This window comes from Lampetra fluviatilis, chromosome 54 (assembly GCF_964198595.1).
Source record: "Lampetra fluviatilis chromosome 54, kcLamFluv1.1, whole genome shotgun sequence".
NCBI lineage: Eukaryota > Metazoa > Chordata > Hyperoartia > Petromyzontiformes > Petromyzontidae > Lampetra > Lampetra fluviatilis.
Genome location: NC_136328.1, coordinates 6,241,612 through 6,263,467, shown reverse-complemented (window position 1 = coordinate 6,263,467; position 21,856 = coordinate 6,241,612). Strand labels below are relative to the sequence as shown.

Sequence of the window (21,856 nt, the reverse complement as noted above, 5' to 3'; positions counted from 1 at the left end):
GCAATAAATTGCAGCGATGATACTATTCTCGGGAATGGAAGCTGAGACGAAAGGAGAAATAAAACAAGAGTCTGCAACAAAAAAAGAAAATTATTTTTGTAATCTGCATGCAAATGCGAAAACCTCGGAAGGCTTCGCACAAACCGAGCGTGGTGGCACACGCCACTTGGCTGCAAGGTGGCCAGAAATTTGCAGGACAGCAAATTGATTCCGGAATCTCTCGTGTGGTGGAGTTTCGCGTGGGTTTTCTTCACCTTCTCTTGGTTCCTTAGCCTATGACCAATCTCATCAGATCTCGGAAGCTCTGCAGGGTTTGAGCCTGGACAATGCCTGGATGAGCAATCACCATGCACCAAAGGTGTTATAGGCTGCGGAGCTACGTGGTGAGCAGCAGAGGGCAGTGCAGAAAAATGAATTTCACATCGTTTCTATGTTCCCATGTTTATGTTCTCTGCCTTAACCAACCTGCACTGACAAATAACCCCCACAAATTGCCCAGCGAGCGGAGGCTCTGATCCAGCAGTGGACTGATTAATGGCCGTAAATGTACTCGGATTCCTTCCCACACGCAAAACACTCCCTGGTAAGGAGTTGATCAAACATCCCCAAAAGTCGCAGAGCACTGCTGAAAAGTTTTCTTGTTAAATAAATGGCGAAGCTTTCCTGAATAAAGGTCAATGTACGCGTGGGACCCAGCAATTGGTCGCTCACGGCACTGTGGTTGGAAGGGTCTCCACTACAGGGAGCTCTGGAGAGCCCCTTCAAAGGATATTTGGCCTACTGCTTCACGATGGCCAGACAGCCTGGAAGAGGTGGGAGTAGCCACGCTTTGCTCCACCACTAACCATAGCCTACCGATTTATACTGCCAAGTGGACAACAGGTGATGGTGGAGGGGAATTTAAGAAACATATCAGTCTAAAGCTTTCGTGACTGCAGGGATTCATCTTCTTGGTTCTTTCGGTAAAGTCACGTAGAATGGGAATTTTTTTTTTTTATTATAAAAAATAATACAAATATTTTAGTATGTTTTATTTGTATTATTTTATTATTTCCATTCTACGTGACTTTACCGAAAGAACCAAGAAGATGAAACATATCAATGTCGCGTTGGGCGGTTTGATCCGACGACCATTACGCTGCGGTCACATCTGTACCAAAATTTACAAATGATTACAAGTGGATACACTTGGGGGTAGGGGTGGTGTATGTGCGTCACCAGGAGCTTTGTAATGATGCAATCTCACCATTCCTTTCCCGCTGCTGCTTTTGACGTCACCAACTCTTGGTGTAATTGCTCATTCTCCTTGGCCACCACGTTCATTTGTTCCTTCAGCGTCTGCAGTGCCTCCTAAGGGAATAATCAGATGATATGAGGGAAAAAAAAGGTTTTGCCGGCTGATGCGCAGGGAAAGTTTGCGGTGGTGACGTCACTGCGCTCATCTGCGCGATAACGTCACCTGCACCCCGCAGCGAGTTTCCTCGAGGCAGTCCGTTTACCTCCCACGTGAACCCCAACACTCGTTCATGGATTCGACCAAACATACAAGGATAGCAGGAGCCTCTGGAAAAAAAGGCTTCAGACTCAGGGAGTCCTTCTTAGGTAAATTAAAGGGAATCTTATTTTTTACAATAAAAGTTAAAATACACATTCTGCAAGCGTTTTGTGAAGCTTTCATCATGTACAGCCTTGACGTATCCACAAGCATTGCGTGCAGGCAAATGCTTTTTGCAACATCTTAGAATTCACGAAAAAGTAATCGTCTTAGTTTAACACGTAGGCTTTCGCGACCAAAATTATTCATAATAATTTGTTTGGGTTAGATCGCATTATTTATAAATGTGTCGTAACCCTCCACCACCCGACACGGCCAATCAGCAAAAAAGTGTCACGTTGACAAAAGACAAATAGTTCACTACTTTAGCCCACTGGTGTGTTGAAGAGTGAAACCACAACATTTACAATTTTTGAGTACGATGCTGGATGCAATTACCAGCGAAACGTCGTACAAAAAAATTGTAAATGTTGTGGTTTCACTCTTCAACACACCGATGGGCTAAAGTAGTGAACTATTTGTCTTTTGTCAACGTGACACTTTTTTGCTGATTGGCCGTGTCGGGTGGTGGAGGGTTACGACACATTTATAAATAACGCGATCTAACCCAAAAACTTTATTATGAGTAATCGTCTTACTCTCAGTTACACGTTTGGCGCCATGGTCCTTCGCTGGACTGTGCATGATGAATGAATGAATTACTCTTGGCAGAGCCAACCACAGCCTGAGTGTGAACAGAGCTGAGGTCTGTCTGCACCGCTTGTTAATGTTAATTGCAATGCTAGGCGTGTCAGTCACAGCTCCCGTCAACCTTGAACAACACAGCAAAGAAAATAACATGTCATATACATGGATTTGAATACACAATGCAAAAATAACAAAGAATTGGAGATAACAAAGCTGTCTCTGGTGTGGACCAATCAGTTTCAAAGACAATGCATATATTATCAGAGGTATGTTTTTGTTTGCATTCTGACCACAAGTATTGTGGTTAATGCAGATGTAGTGGTGATACGCGCTGGGTGTATATGTCGTGTGCCAGCGCGTATGTACGGGTGTGTGTGTGGTGACGCGCGCTGACGGGGAGGAGCAGGCGTCAGTGCGCGGGTGGGGGTAGTGCTGCTGATTGGCTGTGTGCCGGTGACGCGCCCAGAGGGAGTGATCGGGTAGCAGCGCGGTGTGATTGGTCGGGGAGTGGAAACACGCGCTGAGCGGAACCGGATCGTAGGGATAGCGCGTGGGGATTGGGTAACTGAGGAGCGGTGCCGACGTTGAGGTCCGCATCCGCTCCGTCTCCCGGGAAGAAGAGGTATATAAGGTGATGCACAGAGGAGCAGGGGGCAGAAGTGGAACCATCTAAGAATGAAGACGAAGGTGCAGAGATAGAGCCCGGAGAGGAGAGTAATGGAGAGTAGAGGAGAGTAAGGTATAAGTGTGTAGCCAGAGAGAGAGAACGGTCTACACGAGCTGAGTACTGTATAGTGTGTAGCCAGGGAGAGAGAACGGTCTACACGAGCTGAGTAATGTATAGTGTGTAGCCAGAGAGAGAGAACGGTCTACACGAGCTGAGTAATGTATAGTGTGTAGCCAGAGAGAGAGAATGGTCTACACGAGCTGAGTGATGTATAGTGTGTAGCCAGAGAGAGAGAAAGGTCTACACGAGCCGAGTATGCATACGGTGTAGCCAGAGAGAGAGGAAGGTCTACACGAGCCGAGTATGCATACGGTGTAGCCAGAGAGAGAGATGCAAAGTCTACACGAGGCGAGTGGAGAGTGTAGCAGAGGCGCAGAGTCTACACGAGGCGAGAGAAGAGTGTAGCCGAGGCGCGGAGTCTACACGAGGCACAGGGAGCCAGCAGCACAGAATCCAGAGAGTCAAGAGAAGCGTAGGGTGAAGAAGAAGAGGTCACGAGTTGTACCGTTGTATGGTGACCGCATTGTGAAGAAGAGAGGCCACGCGTTGTATTGTTACAAGTCAAGATTTAATAAAAGAAGTGTGTTCCCGTCAAGGAGTTTCCTGCCGTCATTTTCCAATACTTCACAGACATGATTCCTTGTAAAAGGTTTCCGTTTGGTGTTTTAACGTCTTAACACAGCTGTTTTGTTGCCAAAAAAAAAGGGGAAAACCTATTCTGATATTTTGGTACTGGCAAAGGAGGTCCCATGATGTAGTTTTAGAACCTATGAACTATTATAACTGCTCCAATCATTATTACACATGCGACACAGCTCTGTAGAGTTTTGGAGTAAGGGTGGTGACAAACTAACTTTCAGAAAGTTTTTTTTATTTTAGAAAAATTAGTAAGCACACCACAACATGATTAGCCCGTGTAGTAGTGACATCGCGGATGTCACTGTGTAACGCCGGCTCTAGAGGCACGGCGTGCAATGTATTGCCATCGCGGGCACCACGTACATGTGGATACAGTACCTGCCCTAGAGGGCTCGGTGAGCGCTGTCTGACAGTGCTGAGTGGCACCACGCTCTGCGTGCAGTGCCGACCCCTACAGGATAGGGGGTGTGAGAGTGCCAGCCCTGGGAATGGGGTTACCAAAGGCCATGGCACTCTGGTTGACCCCGAAGGACACGTGACCGGTAAAGTCTACACAGCGGCCCCCAGATGGGGGCAAGGGGTGGTCACGTGTCAGGGCCGAGAACCTGCTAGAGGATTCTAGAAGGTGGGCGTGGCTAAGGGCGGAGCCAGCCACGCCACAGAGGATATAAGCCGGGTCCCCGAGCAGGACCGACTGCTGTTGTTCATCCTGAAGAATCTACGTTCTACGTCCTGTAAGAGTCACCAACACGTGGACCTGGACCCGGGCCAGGGTCCGGTCCGTCGTAGCTAATTCCAGTGTAATTAGTGTAGTTAGCCTGGTGGTCCACCACCATAGGTTGCTAATGTGTTAAGGGGTCGTACCCCATGTGTTGGTTTTAATAAATGTGTTGCCTCTAAGAAGTGCGTCTGCGACTCAGTTGAACTCATTACACGCGCTCTTTGGTTTTTTCGGTAAAGTCACGTAGGTAAAAATAAAATAAATGAAAACAACTAAATTAAATCACGTTTCGGAGGCAACACAAGCTTCCGTTTTCAGGTGGAACCGTCACAGCCAAAATCTTACGACAGTGACCCTGTCATCCACTTACTACAGCGATTTTGGCTGTAACAGTTCCACCTGAAGGCGGAAGCTTGTGCTGCCTCCGAAACGTCGTGATTTAATTTAGTTGTTTTCATTTATTTTATTTTTTACCTACGTGACTTTACCGAAAAAACCAAAGAGTATAAATCCTTGCAGTCACAAAAGCTTCAAATCTAGAACTCACTACATGTGTATATTAGATTGTGTGAACATGGGCATAGCTCTTGCACCTAACGGAACAAAGACTCCCTTAATACACAGTCTCAGCAGATTAAATGTGCATACTTATGCTGTTTTACTTTTAACCATTTAAAATGTCAATTAGAGTCTTGAAACTCCGTGAGTCTTTCATCGGTACTCAAAAGGTGTCTGGCAAGACTTCAATATTCTTGGCATACACTTGCTCTTCAGGGGGTTTATACCAATTTAAAAAACATAAATCTCTGGGACGTTCTAGATTTGCAGCTTTCGTGACTGCAATGATTCATATTCTCAGGTTTTGTCGGTAAAGTCACGTAGGTAAAACATTAAAAGTAATGAAAGTAAAATTAAACAAAACAAAAATAAAAATAAAATTCACGACGTTTCGGAGGCAACACAAGTCTCCGTCATCAGGTGGGACCGTCACAGCCAGATTAGCTGCATCAAGTGATGCAGCTAATCTGGCTGTGACGGTCCCACCTGATGACGGAGACTTGTGTTGCCTCCGAAACGTCGTGAATTTTATTTTTATTTTTGTTTTGTTTAATTTTACTTTCATTACTTTTAATGTTTTACCTACGTCTCTGGGACGTTTTCATATCCTTGAAGGTCCTCCTTTGGAAATGAAATGTGCCGAGAAAAAATGTACATTCAGAAGTAAAAATTGTTATCAGCTGTACCACTTGATGACTGATGCCCTTCGCCGAGTGAGATAGGCTGACCATGAAGGTGCTCAACTTTCTCTTAATTTGTGAAATCTTCTGTGTGTTTCAGCTACTGGATTTTTAGCCTTTGTCATGCGCTGCATAAACAACAGAAAGGTAATACATATTATATCACCTGTTCACTTTTTGTTTAATTATATGACCAAATATAGCCGTGCTTACAAATGGCCTGCAGGAAGTCAATGTGGTCTGCAGAAGAGAGGACGGCTTGGGGAAGGAGATATCATACTACTTCTGAAATCCCTTTAAAGTGACCCTCTTTTTGTTTTCCACATTAAGGGCCGCGGCGCTATCCTCACAGGCCCCGTGGAGAAATGTGCATTGCATGGTAATCAAAGTAAAATGTTTAACTCTCAGACGGTACAAGTCTAAATTAATTGGATACAAAACGAATGAAATTATTTGTGTAAATAGACAGAGACCATCATCAAACTTAACACGTGTCAAAACGCAGGGTTTGTTTTTGTACAGGTTTGCTAATTCGTACCTACAATTATAGCAGCGGCAGCTGAGTTGCTCAAAGTCCTGAGCTAGCCAGCCACCTCGACCCTAAGAATAATAAAATAATCATATATTTTTAAACAGAAAGATAGACCATTGTCTCTTAAACATATGTAGTGCATTTTTGATTGATTATCCTTAAATATAGTTGCTTTAAATCAAACATCTGCTTTGTAGGAAGCCAAACAAGAGGGCAGATCCTCGGAGTCCCGTCATAATTAGACTCAAGTAAACACATCGCCATTAATTTCCATCTCCTCTAAGATCTCCCTCTGAAGGTTAAACACCGCAATGGGCCCTCCAGGGCAGAAGGGTCACGGAGATTATGGAAACAAAATTCCCTAAGCGAGCTGCAGTCATTTTGGATCAATTTAATAACAGCCAGCTGAGACCCTAGTAAAATTCTAGCAAACCGAGGAGCCATTTGTCTAAACAGAGATTAATGCGGTACTGTCTCTTGACCTTTGGCCACAACGGCTGTTTTGATGATCCCAGTTAAGCGCTATGAAAAGAGGCACCGCAGCCACATTGTAAGCTAAGTATATCGAGAAAATGTGTCAAAAAAACAATCATCATCATGGTCAAGCCACTGCTGGATGAAGGCCTTCGTGAAGCCGCCGTCACCTCGCTCAATCTTGCGATGTAAAAGTAACAAAATATAATTCAAAGTAATATTTCACAGCCCATTTGTCAGTCTATTGCCAGGTGCAAGCCTCCCCACACCATGCCAGTAATGGCTGAAGTAGGGGCCCAGAGCTAGTTCAAATAACAGTCGCCGCTGATGTTAGCCATGGGCGGGAATCGAACTCAGATATTCGAGTTGATTATACAGTGGGCGAACCACCAGCACAACGCCTACCCCGTATTTACGGGCAGTTGGTTAATCCACTGCTGTATGAAGGTTTCACGACACAGTGTCAGTCACAGGGGCATGTGTTTGACCGTACTTCACACTGGTCTCTGCAGGTTGGTGCAGGGAGGAGGAAGGGGCAGGGGTGTGTGTTGGGGCCATATTGTTCAAGTTATCACTCACCGCATATGTTAGCCGTGGCCAAGAATAAAAAGCGGGCCCCCAGATTCGTAACACCAATGTGCTATTAACTGCACCACCACTCAACCCATTCAGCAAAACTCTTAGTTAAATTGTATAGGTCCAATAAAGAGGCAAAAACATCCATTTCAAATGTCGCGCAACATATTACATTTCTTCGGCTTTACCCCGTTGTGCAACTGCAGAATCAGCAACCGCACAGCCGGCAGTGAAAGGATTAAAAGCTACAGACGCAACATTAATCAGGCTGTTAGGTGTGCAGCTGTTTGTATCACAGCGGGTAGCCAGCATCTGCCCGAGAGCTGATATTTTTAGGGACGGTGTACCCTCCGGGATGTGCGTGTATGTGCCTGCAGCGACTAAATTGGATGAACTGAATATTTCCGGATCGTCAGTTTCTGCCAAATCACACGCATGCACAGAGCATGTGTGGCGCAAATATGTGTATTTGCACGTGTGATGGAGAGCGGTGATGTAGTTAGTGGTTTGCACAATGAACTATAGACCTGACAAGCTGGGTTTGATTTCTGATCACAGCTAACGGCAGTATCGAGTGATATCAGAACCAGTTTTGAGCCTCTCCTATGTCAACTCAACCTTAAATGAACAGCTAGTACAGTGCGTAAATATCAGCAACGGGGAGACAAAGGTGGTCCAGCGTGGCTGACCGCAGCATGCCGTGCCGGAAATGGCACTCGTTAACAGCACTTGCGGGTACACATTTCATAAATGGAAGATTAAGGAATTGCCGAACTGCGACTGTGGTGAAGCCCAAACCACCACACACATCAACAAGGATTGTGCCATCCATGCACATCCTGGCGGTATTGCTGTAATCCATACAGCGTCTACCGCCTCCTTGGATTGGTTGAAGGACCTTAACATTCAACTATGGCACCTACAAAAACTGTTGCCCCCCCCCATGCCATACGAAAGAGAGCAGAGAGAACAGCACTTGCTTCAGCTGGCAACACCGGAGATCCTTGTTTTTGTCTCTGTATATGGGTATACTCAAGTGTGCAAGTACGCACATAGACGATGGTGCTTGCGTGCAGTGTAAGCATGCGCAAGAATAAGTATGTGCTTTGCGCTGCACGCCTGGGAGTGGGTTTGAACACATGGGCGAACGAGGGCGATGCGGTGCGAACATTTCACGCTTCCAATTGCATCACGAACGGCGGCGGCGCCGCCGGTAGGAATGATGATAGAGGAGACACACGATGTCCGAGAGGACATCAACACAAGACTGCAGATTATTTGCTCAGGCACCAATTGAGTAGAATCCACATTTGATTTATACAGTGGGTTTGAATTTACGGGGATATGTTATTACACACGCGCGAGAAATTACCTATCCAAGGAAAAGTAATCAGGTGTTTCAATGTGTCTATGTTGGGGAGTGGTGGTGCAGTGGTTCGTGCACTGTAAACCCAGTAACCCCACATTTGATTCCCGGCCAAGGATATCATCAGTGATGAATGATACCTGAACCGGTCCTGGGTCCCCCACCTGTGCCAACCTGTACTGACAAGCGTGGTGAAGTATTGTGAAATATCTCCCGTCACTGACATGGCATGGGGATACCTTCATATAGAAGTGGATTGATAGCATCATTATGTGAAAATATAATGTACACGTATCAAAGTGCTTCCACACTACGTATAACTTTGAAAGTGATTTCCTGTGCAAATAAGCGTTACTCATCTCCTGTTTACAGCTGAGCTGGTGGTCAAACATTCAAATTCATATGGCGGGGGCGAGTATAGAGCAAGCGTAGTACAACCAATGTTAAACTTACTCGTGAAATGCTACTTATTTTATTGACCCCAGAGGGATGATAGGCTAAATCAACTCCCAACCACCAGGATTTTAACTCGCATCCTGTTGATTATGAGCAGCTTGTTCAACCTCAGCGCAGGAGCGCTTATGATTATTTATTCGGTGACGAAAAATTATTGGCTTAATACATGTTTCCTGCCCTTTGTCTAAGAAATGAGACCATTGGAACTGAACTCTCCCGTGGGTCACGGTGCAGTATGCTATCCACTGCGCCACCATCCACCCCCCGCCCTCCTCCCCTCAAAACAAATGTACGTGAGAATATTGTACACTCGCGGTCAGTCATTGTATTGAGATGCGTAGCCAGAAAACTCGACGTGACATTCTCGTGGTTTGCAGTTTGCAACCAAAGTTTTTCATGTTTATTTTATTATCGTATTATCCATGCAGCTAAGGAGAAAGGACTGGCTTGTAGACAATGTGTTTATGGCATATTTGTCCATGGCGTTCAGCTTTGCAGATACAAAAACACTATTAAATCCGTACAGGACATTGTGCTATTGAATGCTCGGACTTGCATTTGGCGATTACGTTAAATATAATTGGGCTATATCTCAATTTGACAGCAACACTTAATCGTCTTGTTGACAGCACATTTATTTCCTCAACTGCCCTCAAGCCTAGAAACGATTTTTCCCCCCCAACATCTTAAATTAAACCGTAGATTAATTTACAAACGATTCTCTGAATGGGGTTTAACGTGAATAACCCGTGTCACAACCGTGGCACGGCCAGAGGCTGCCAAATTACAAAACTCAACAGTGTAGGCTTGCCACGGTAAGTTTTTATTTGCTGGCACATTTGGACATTTTCAGTAAAGGAGTTAATTGGATTTGAGCTGGAACTCTGAAAAAAGCACTTTAAGAGTCTTATGAAGCAGAACATTACAGTGCAGTGACTACGGCTATCACCTTCTCCCCCGGGGGGGAGGGGGGGTATCAGCACAAATGCTCCGTGGACTTGGCACATGATCGTGTACAGACATCTGGGGAAGGTGGCATGATTTTTGATGCGTGTGTCAATGAAGTGCGAAATACAGATTTTTTTTTCACGTCAACTTCACATGCAGGAAGAAATCACGGTGTCTTCGTTGGAGAGGAGTGGCAATTTGTGATAAATTATATAATGCCAAGGTCACTGTGCTTCCTTAGCATTTTTCAAACAATCTTCATTTTTCTCTTAGGGGACAGACAGTGCAATTTCTCTCTGATGCATTTGTGAAAAAGTGGGGGAAAAATTGCCTGAGCAATTTCACTACAAATTTGACACAAAATGCTTAATGTTTTATGCCTTCTCCTGTGGCTGCCATACTTCACCACATTTCATACGGTGGGTTCATAACTTCAGGTAACTTTTGTACTCCATATATACATTTGAACTAGTACTAAAATCGATGTAATATATGTAGGAAAAAAAAAAACATTGCTTTTAAAAAATGTCAATGTACAAAGTTTATTTGCTCACAAAAGCATATAGGGCCCGAGATAAGCATGCTTTGCTATTTTTCATGGAACTGTGAATGTCTACATTACATACAAGAAGGGAAAATCACCAAGATAATGAGTTTCAGCCATATCGTGATGTGAATCTATTCCACCGTTTTATCTAAGATGTACACCAATCATTCTAACCTTGGATGTGAAATCATAGACACCAAATTCTGGTAAAAAGAAATGTAATTGAGATATTTAGCTAATACACACACACACATCTATTCATTAATATACCTACAGGACTAGTCTGGTAGATGGTATTAAGATTGCAGGCAAGAGGGCAACCACAACATTCTATGCTAAGTTTAGGTGGCTGGGTGACTCGGAGCTAAAAGCTCTGAGCTGGCAACACTGAGATCCTGAGTTCAAATCCAGGAAACTGCCTATGAATAAACCAGGTCCTCAATTGTGCGCTTTGATAGTCTCAGTTTAACACGTATCTGGCTGTCGCCTGATGGAGCTAGTTGTAATTACTGGCGAAGCGTCGTACTCAAGATTGTAAATGTTGTGGCTTGGCTCTCCAACACACCGGTGTGCTGTACTAGTACACTACACTATACACTACACTACTATACACTACACTGTAGACTACACACTAGTGCTGTACTAGTGACGAATTGGCATGTTCTGTTTACATGACAACCCTTACTAGTTGGCTGTGTCAGGTGGTGGCTGGTTTTAATGACACATTTATATAATTACGTGATCTAATCCAAAACACCTTTATTATAGATGATAGTCTCAGCCTGGTCACGAATGAGTGTACAAAGATATCCAACACATTTAATTTGGTTTTGCACCTAATTTGGCTAAATTCCAGCACTGAGAATTACTGTACATATATTGGCTTTTGACTGGAACGTGATAAAATTACTCTCTGTAGCAGGGTGGGTAGGAAAGTGCTGCCCTCTGCTGTGTGGACCAAAGGTCACACTAAGTGATCTTAGAAGTAGCTCTGTGATGTCCGCTTCCGTGGGCCATTCCCTAACACGAATGACTGCACAAAAAAAATGCGTAAAATCATCCTTGGCGTCGTTGTGGAGAATATAAATAACAAAATAGGTCAGCAGAGAATGTCCTCTTCGCATGCATGTCTCCACAAAACAAATTCAATAATTTATTACACAACGAATTGGCCCCATGGCTTTCTGGAAGTGTATAACTTCAGCAGCATTCGTTATGCTAAGAGGTAGCTCCGTAACATCCACTTCCGGCGGCCATTCTCGAACACTTTGGATTGTACTGCTCTGCAAGACCTGAATGGATACCTTTGTCTGATAATATGATGCTGAAAACAAAATCCAGAGAACACCCACATGTATAAAAGGGAAAACACAGAGATCCAAACGGATAGGGCGCCACGGTGGGAAGATGTTAACTACCTCGCCTGGTATACAGAAGGTCATGGGTTGAATCTTGACCCTGACATCTGTATATTTGAACTTTGCATGTTCTCCTAATGGTTTATGTGTAATTTTTTCAATGGGTCCTCTAGTTTTGCCCTCCACGTTTAGAATCAACATGCGTTTGACAGTATTTGGCTGCTATAAATGTCCACATTATAATCCACTTGATTGAGCCATCATTTGTGGCCAGGTCGCTTCTGAAAAAAAGAGCTAGATAGCTCAGTGGGCCTTACTTGGTAAAATAAAAAGTTATACTTTAGTTTCATTTATTTCCCCACTGAGCATCTCAGGAAGCCACTGAGTGGATCGCCAAACCTAGGCATGGCATTACAAGTTTTCGTTTGTGGTCACGAACCCATTTGTTGTCCTAGCCGCTTTGCAGCCCAGAGCTGGAACAATTAGTCGATTAAGTTGATTAATGGCCATGGCTGATGACACTATCATCACCATGACTATTTCCCACCACTGTGTTCTCACGCTCTCGGGACTTTCACAAATCATCATGATCCAACAAAGCTTCTGCAGGATCAGAGGCGGAGGCCACCATGCTAAGTAGGTAAAGCACAAATTTGGAACGTATTTTTTTTTACTTTTGTGCAGTTAATGAACCTACATTTCAGGGGTAGTATATAATTATAAGGTGCCATGGACCTTTATTGGTTTGTCCAACTTTAATTCACGGTCCTTGGGCAGTAGACTCAGTCTTGTTTCAGTGAACTGCAGGCCAGTTGATGTCCATCAAAATTAGGTAACTCGCAAAACATCATATGGCTCTGCCAATGAGTGTCACCTCCCCTCCCCCGCAGATTAATCCCCAGTTGTTGGCAGAATGGGCTGACACTTTATAGCTCACTGCACACCATAGCAAAACATATGATTTCGATTTAAAGCTTTCGTGACTGCAGGGATTCATCTTCTTCGCAAGCAGCCATCCTCACCTGAGGACGGCTGCTTGCGTTGTGGCCGAAATGTCGTGAGAATTATTTTATTATGTTTTATTTTTATTATTTTATTATTTCCATTCTACGTGACTTTACCGAAAGAACCAAGAAGAAAAAAACATGTGATCTTATATATAATCGTGCTCCCAGTACTTAAACCCATCTTCATATGAGTTTCCGCAATGTGAACGGTAAGTCTTGATATACCATTGTGCATTAATTAATATATATTTAAATAAGTCACAACGCCTGTATAATTTGCACAAGACACACAAAAGTGGTTGAAATCATGTTTTTAAGCATAATCTATAGTACTTTCAATGATTCTTCTGAAACACAGGAAGTTTTTTTTTTCACACTGAAAAGATGAGTGAGAGTAAAAACATAAAAACGGCCTTTAATTAGCCCTCATACAGAAAAGCAACGATAAGTGTTTGATAGCGATGTGGGTCTTTTCATAACGATGTGCCTAAATATGCCCATAATTACTCACAATTTTCATTCTTTTCTCCCACCAGGGGTATTGAGTGCTAATAGAGAGGCTCCACTCATGGTAGACTCCCTGCCAATGTCTGTTTTGGTTTAACCCCTCCGTTGGGTGAGCGCACCCAACCCGCAATCACAACGCTTAAATGCAACACTCTCCAACAAATGGTGAGAAAACCCATTACAACAGAAAAATACGTGCAAGGCTGCACACAAATACATTTCACATCACACAAAGGTGGGCTTGCTCACCAACATCAGGGAGACACGACCCCCCCCCCCTTCCCAACGTGCCTGCCACGCATGCCGCGTGACCATCACAACGCGTGTACAATGCTCTCGAGCCTCGTCTAAGCCACCACCGTTGATTACCGATTTTCGGTTCCCAGACTTGGATAACACGAAAACGGTTGTAAAGTAAGTTTAAACTCTGTCCCCACATGTGCCGCTGGCCAGGAGGTGATGGGCAGGCCTTGTTGATGTCACCAGCATCAATATTCACATTCATGCCGAGCGTGGATTGTCGGCAGGTGGTCCGTGCGGCCATCATTTTAGATGATGCCAAATAATCAACCTCAAATTAATCCACTTAACTGAATAGTCTTCAAAGCTCTCTACATTCAGGCCTCAACTGGCACCTTTTTTACAAGGAGTCATGTTTGCATTGACCACAATACCTGCGGTGTCTGAGCATTAAGACAGAATTCAGCTGGCTTGATACTCCGTTGACCACGAGACCGAATGATCCACCACAGGTCTTTGAGATCATCCAGAGCAGGTGCGGCTGTTAGAGGTAATAGGTTTAGTGGCTGTGAAATAATGTACTGTGTTCAATTTAAAGTTACTGACTACACCCGGTGAGTCCAATTAATAATAATGACCTGTGACACATCAACATGTGCCCCACAAATTAACAGTAATAAACGGTTGCTGCTGTTTCAGTGATTCACACAATAACAAGTTAAGCTAAAAATAATTATTTCAAATTCGTTTATCCAACAATTAGGAGGCCTCAACATTTCAGTGGGTGCCGTTCTTCAAGACATTAACAAAGGGAAAGAGGCTCAACATCTTCACCAACCCACGCACTAACCAGCATGGTCAAATATGGCTGCGTAGCTCTTCCCCTATTGTGAAAGCTTAATACGATGCTGGGTGAAGCGTTACATCTCAGAACCATGAAACGGCGACAATTTGAGAAGGTCTTCATTCAGGAGTGGATAACGATGAGGACGTCTGAAATACTGTACATCGGAAGGGAAGAGCGGTTGTTTTTTTTTACACGTGCGCAGATAATGTCGAAAACTGTCCAGGGAGCAGATATCGGCACTGTCAGTTTTGTACTAACTCCTGACAGCAGTGCTCGACACATATGGTCACATATTTTATTTAAACTGAAAAGATACATTTAAACGGCAATAGAGATGTAGACACGGGCTACATGGGCATATGTATCACAGAGTCGAAAGGCAGCCAGAGATGGAGGGCTAAGGGTGAAGAGGTGGGATGTGGCGGACGGGTTTTTAAAAAGTTGGATATATCATAGAGTGGGAGGAAAGAACAGGAATTACGGGTGATATTTGATAGTTATTTAAAAGTTAATCATGGTGGACACGTTTTAAATAAAATATATCCTGGGTTGTCACCACATTTCTGTCAAGATCGTTTTAATTCCCAGAAGCCTGACACTTATAACCTTTTGTACTAATTTCTATTTTCAGGGGTTGTGTGTGTGGAAATTACGTGTTGTCCGTCTGTTCTTAAATTAAATTACGTGAAAGAAAACAAACATTAGCATACAAGTCGTGTTTTTTTCCAGACGATAAAAGAAACATAATAAAGAGAAACAAAGGGCTCTGTAATAATACAAAATATTATTTTTTTTAAATGTGTTTTCTGGTAAAAAGCAATAACTCTTACAGCAGGCGGTCACACTCTCTAAATGAGGACATTCTACCCACGTTGCCAGGCTTAAGACTAATTCTGGCATCATTATCCACTTGCTGGAGGTGCGTCACGCAGACAATTTAACGATTTTGCATAGCGAGTGAATGCACTGATAGCAAGCAAAGAGAGAAAAAAAACATACGTTGGCAATCCTCATTGTTATAGAGATACTTGCAAACACTTTTGATAACTGATATGAAGCTTGAACTAATGCTGACACTTTGGCAAGAATTAATTATTCTCATCTTCTTGGTTCTTTCGGTAAAGTCACGTAGAAGGGAAATAATAAAAAAATAAAAATAAAAGATAATAAAATAATTCTCACGACGTTCGGCCACAACGCAAGCAGCCGTCCTCAGGTGAAGAACAGGTCTGTCGAAAAGACACTGTCACGTCGTGAGAATTATTTTATTATGTTTTATTTTTATTATTTTATTATTTCCCTTCTACGTGACTTTATCGAAAGAACCAAGAAGATGAATCCCTGCAGTCACGAAAGCTTTAAATCGAAATTGAATTATTCTCATTTTAGGTTTTGTCGCACAAAAGAGAATTCTCTCGAGACGTGCAGAGGTGACTTTTCCTTTTGCGGAGATGAATCGTGTTTATTGCCACATCTCCCAAACTGTATAAAATTACTGCGCAAGAGGCAAAATTAGGTCGGACGCGAACCGACCGCAATTATTGCAACTGCTGCGTTTGACCACACAACCTCGTCGCTGCAATTATCCGGGCTTAGGACCGAAAGCGCCGCGATAACAATACAGCATGAAACCTCATTTCCGTTCATTTCTACAGCGGCTTTAAATTTCGATTTAAAGCTTTCGTGACTGCAGGGATTCATCTTCTTGGTTCTTTCGGTAAAGTCACGTAGAATGGAAATAATAAAATAATAAAAATAAAACATAATAAAATAATATATTATTTTGGAAATAATAAGATAAAAAAATGAAACATAATAAAAGAGTATAATATTAGTTTATTATTTTTATTATTTTATTATTTCCATTCTACGTGACTTTACCGAAAGAACCAAGAAGATTCTACAGCGGCTGTCTATGCCGCAGCTTTAACGAGTGCTCACGTACACGAGCCGAAGAAGTGTGCTGTGCTAACGTGCACCTCAAGCTACCACATACACACACACCCCGCGTAAAACGCACAGCACGCGGACTGTTCATTCAAATAACCTCCTTACTAACACGACCGTTACGTGAATGCTAAGTGGGATTATACAGGACACATCGCTGTAAGGGATCATAGGCCGTGATCGAGACTAACTTTGAAGTAACAGAAAAATAATGGAACACGCCTGAAAGGACGTTCACCGTCGGAGATGCAGAGATGCTAGATGAATGGCTACTTGACGGGACTGTGAGATATGTCATAGATTGGAGACGCCTTCATCTCATAACGGATTGCTCCTGACTGATGATGATGAAATAAGACAGCTAAGCCCGAGCCGATGTTGGAAATATGAAGCGAACATCCCTACGAACATATCCGCTCAACCAAATCTGGATGAAAAAAGCATAATTTTCCTCGCTTGGCGAAATACAAGGCAATTAAAAGAAGACAAAACAAAGTACCATTTATTTTGCAAACTACATGACCGAGGTTGTGTGTCCTGCGCGCTATCTGACATTGGTTTCAAGCTTCATTAATGAGCAACGAGTTTAAAGTATATCTGTAGTGAGATTCTTAGGCACGCCACTATACTTGGCGTGCTCCAATAAATTTGCTGCGCTAAGACTGTCATATAATAATGATAATTGTTTTTTTCACCCTTTTATCTGGCAGCAAAACTGGCACCTTTTTTACAAGGAGTCATGTTTGCATTGACCACAATACCTTCGGTGTCTGAGCATTAAGACAGAATTCAGCTGGCTTGATAATCCGTCGACCACGAGACCTACTGATCCACCACAAGTCTTTGAGATCATCCAGAGCAGGTGCGGCTGTTAGAGGTAATAGGTTTAGTGGCTGTGAAATAATGTACTGTGTTCAATTTAAAGTTACTGGCGACACCCGGTGAGTGCAATTAATAATAATGACCTGTGACACATCAACATGTGCCCCACAAATTAACAGTATTAAACGGTTGCTGCTGTTTCAGTGATTCACACAATAACAAATTATTTCAAAACGGACACCTTTTTTACAAGGAGTCATGTTTGCATTGACCACAATACCTGCGATCGGAAAACACAACTCTGATAATGCATGCACTGTCCTTGAAATTGATTGGTCCACACCCGAGACAGCTTTTCTTAGAGCCTAGTCTCACATGGTGTTGGACCAGATGACACCAAAAGGCACACGTTTTTTTTGTTTGCATTCCAACCGCAGGTATTGTGGTCAATGCAAACATGACCTCCTTGTAAAAAAGGTGTCATGTTTTGTTGCCAGATAAAAGGGTAAAAAAACAATGATCATATTTTGCTACTGGCAAAGGAGGTTACAATGAAGACTGTCATACCCTATCATGTCTGTTAAGACACACAGTGCATCGTGGGAGCCAGCACTACAGCTATAGAACACGACGTGGTGCATTGGGGAAGGCCACTGCAAGGCAGCATACAAATTTAACAAAATAAATCGACTGTTCTCAGTCAGCAACTGCTGATCCCACGACGGCTTTTTTGACAAAATGGGATCTCAAAACAGCTGATTCAACAACAGCTGATGAACAAGAGCTGATCTGACAACAACTGATCTGACAACAGCTGATCAGTAATAACTGACCTGACAACAGTTGATCAATCCAGCAGCTGGTTAGACAGTTGTTTATGGAGACAAAAGAACAGTGTTTTTTTGAGTTAGGGTAGAAGATTTACAGTGCTGCACTGCAAGGAATCAAATTTGCTTTGGTAACAGAAGAAAACATGCAGCAATTTGTCTTTTGGATTGCAGCTTCCTTCACATTTAGGACATAAGTGAAATGTTTAAGTTGTATATTGATTAGGAGGGGTAGCGAACGCCTGCGATCCAGTGCTTATGAGGCGAGGGTTAATGGAACATGCGTATTTGCGTAACATCTAAAATGTGCTGGGCTGCAAGGTGGCCAGAATATGTCAGCACTGCAAATGTATTCTTAAAGGCCTCTGTGTGGAGTTTCGAATGTCACCCCCTCTTATGGGTGGGTTTTTATCCAAGTTCAGTAGACTTGATTAATTATCTGTGTGCGGTTTATCCAATTTATGGATTAACCACGCACCTGAGATTTTGACATAAATTAATAACTCATGGATTTTCCCTTAACTTCAAATTAATAATCTAAAAAACAGTCATACATTGTTATTCTTGGAAATGTTTATTACAAGTCACGTGCTTAAACCGAACAAATATGCGCTCCGGTTAATCCGAAATCCCCCTGATCATCTCTATAGTAGAGTAGTTGCATTCCTTTACAAAAGTTGGTGGAATTTTAATTATTTGTATTGCCGTGGCTAGGCTATCCACTTAGTGGGCGGAGTCTTCGGCGCGGAAGCAGGAAATTGTTATCATTGAGGACGCGCATCGATCGGTAATTTATACCAATATTTAGTGGTTTTTTAGCATAGAGATCCGCGGAAAATTGATATTTTTGGATTATCCGCAATTTTGAATTATCCACGGCCGTCATCCCTGTCATTGGCACGGATAATTAATCGAGAGTCTACTGTACTCCGTTTTCCTCTCCTGATGCTCAACACTCATTAATTAAATTGGCCAAAGTTGAATGAAGGACCCTCCTCAAAAATATTCTTGGGACTCAGTGAGGCTTTCCTGGAAAAATAAAGGGGCATTATTATTATTTTGGGAGCAGTGTTTGCAGTGCTTATTGTACTGTGCTCTTAACCGGATAACTTCAGTTTGATTCCCAATTAAGGATAACATCAATGGTGACTCATATCTAAACCAGTCCTGAGCTCTCTGCATTTACCAACTCACACTGTAAATGATTACAATTTACCAAGTATTTTTCATTTATTATTCTGCTACTTCTTTTTGTTCAATGATCACTTGCAGTTAATTCAGCACTGCATTGAAGTGGATTTGGGGAGAACATGTGCAAAGGACACTCATGATGCTGAAGAATAATGGCCAACGTCAAAGGGTTATGATGTACGTCTGCACGCACCGCTTGTGCTAAACTGCGTCCTAGCTCAAACCGTTCCACTAATATAATTGAAAAGCAATTAAACATGTAGATGGAGGTCGATTAATCCCCGCAATGAATAATAAATGAAGGCTGGAAAAGTGAAACGCTTTAGCAAGCATGCCATGCGTTGTACATAAATCAATTGAAAGCGGCTTAGGACGGGAAAATTATATATATTTTCTCCAGAAAAATCAATCGCTCCTAAGCCACTGACTGCCCACAGATTGTCCCAAAAACAATCCAACCTAATCGAAAGCCTGACATAGCCATAGCTCAATAGACATTAGGGGAATACTCAAGCCAACAGGACTGCATTGACAGATGCACCACACTGATGGCCAACGGTGGTAAACAGAATTAAAATGAAAAATTAACAAAATGAAAAGGTCAGGGCAAAACAGAAAGAAAAAGACGCAGCCCCGCATCGAAAATGAGAAATTTTGATAATGTCAAATTTCTCAGCTGCCTGTGCAATTTGTATAAAGCAATTGTACATTTAATTTGCAAAATCCTACTTATTCCAGGATTTGTATTCGGCCGGAAATTGAATTGCAACGCTTTGCTCCATTTCTAAAATTAAAATGTAAATAAAAGGGGAATAACATTAATGAATGATGCAAAGCATAAATGTAATTGCAAGAAAATAAATACACGAGATCGCAGAGGGGAAGGAAATTCAGCGTTTGCAGAAGAGACACTTGAGGAAATAATTGCAGTCACGTTAGGTGGGGAAGAACATTAATTTTATGTTGTGCTTGGCTTCCTACCAAGCGCCTGCATTACCCGCTGAACACAGCCAGGCAGGAGTGCAAGAGGAAAACAATGGGGATCGTGGGAATTATTTTGGGTGATTTCCTGGCGCAATTATTAATGACAGCACCGTCACCGCTCCGACCCACAGAGACGCGTTTCGCAGGTCCCAACATCTGTGCCCGTGAATGAATAAATAAATAAATCAAACTGCAGCTGAAGGAATCGCCATTTTACCTTGCACTCGCGTACGATGTCATCTTTCTCGACGAGTCTCTCCTCGTAGGCTGCCAGCAGGGGAGAGAGGCGGCGCGTGTCTGTCTGTGAACACAAGTAGGCACAGGGAAGTAAATGACAAGGTGACACATTTCTCAAGACAGAACAGCAAATGGCAAGAAATGCTTTGGCATAATTTAACGCCCTGAGTAATGTGCTTTCGCAACGGCGAATGTGTTCCATTACATGTGTTGTTTAACAAATGACACGTCATTACCACGCATCCTTTTCAAGAGATCTAGTTCTATTTAAACGAGTATATCACGAGTCAAACGGTTTCGTTAATTAGATCCTTGAATCAACATTCATGCCAACCAAAAGGTGCATATTAAAGCTCAAATCATTCTTTGACGGACAGCTAGATACAGTCAGATCATCATATTTTTCTGGATTTCATTTACACGTGGAATCTGAATAATGTTGCTTGCCTCGTTACCAATCTACAGTAATCATCGAACATTAAATAAACTATAACAAACGTACACTGGCTACCAATTAAAACACTTCAAAATCAGCCTAATCTATATATATAAAATCGCAAATCTGTCTGTCTATCTGTGTGTGTGTCTGTGTGTCGCCGGACCATAAGCAGTTTCATTGGACGGCGGTTGCCCCTGGCAACGGGTAGCGACGCATTTGCTGCGGGGTGGACGCCATTTTTAATTCCCGTTAAAAATATGCGCACACATTAACACACGACTGTGAGGTAAATTCATCAAAGTTTCACGTCCTCTTCACTCCCCTCCCACCCCAATGTGTGCAATTACTATTATAGGGTCGGGAGATAATAAAATTATAGCGATTAGACAGTATTATTGTAGCGCGGGGGGGGGGGGGAACGGCACCCGTACCCAGCCTCAGCCAGATGGGCAATTTAGGCGAGGCCGGAGGCTCTGCACGGTACTAGGCCTCGACACCCACCACGCGACTCTGAGGTAAATTCATCAAAGTTTCACGTCCTCTTCACTCCCCCCCCACCACGATGTGTGCAATTACTATTATAGGGTCGGTAGATAATAAAATTATAGCGATTACACAGTATTATTGTAGCGCGGGGGGGGGGGGGGGGTAACGGCCCCTGTACCCAGCCTCAACCGGGTGGGCAATCTAGGCGAGGCCGGAGGCTCTGCACGGTACTAGGCCTCGACACCCCACCCGTGTCAAGCGACGACTTTGTGCTATAAACTCGATATACCCGGCGTTGCCCGGGGTGAAAATACATTTAAAATCTTCTGAAAACTTTAAAACATTACATACCAATGAAAATACAACTGTGTAATTACTTTTAAACCCGACGCGCCAAGAATCGATTCTCTGAATCGCGCAAAGAAATCGAAGGTTGTAGATTCCTTTAGATTCGGACGATTCCCGTTTACTATAAGTTGGTTAAAGTCGATATAAACT

At 43.0% G+C, this 21,856-nt stretch overlaps 1 protein-coding gene across 1 annotated transcript in view; it reads right to left on the bottom strand.

The window, feature by feature from the left end:
• Positions 1-21,856, bottom strand: part of LOC144949526 (centrosomal protein of 89 kDa-like) — a 92,348-nt gene that overhangs the window by 40,280 nt on the left and 30,212 nt on the right. The window contains exons 13-14 of the mRNA XM_078879452.1: positions 20,414-20,497; positions 1,247-1,350 (exon numbers count right to left, since the gene is read on the bottom strand). Coding sequence (XP_078735578.1) covers positions 1,247-1,350; positions 20,414-20,497 — 188 coding nt within the window. The remainder of the gene's footprint in view (positions 1-1,246; positions 1,351-20,413; positions 20,498-21,856) is intronic.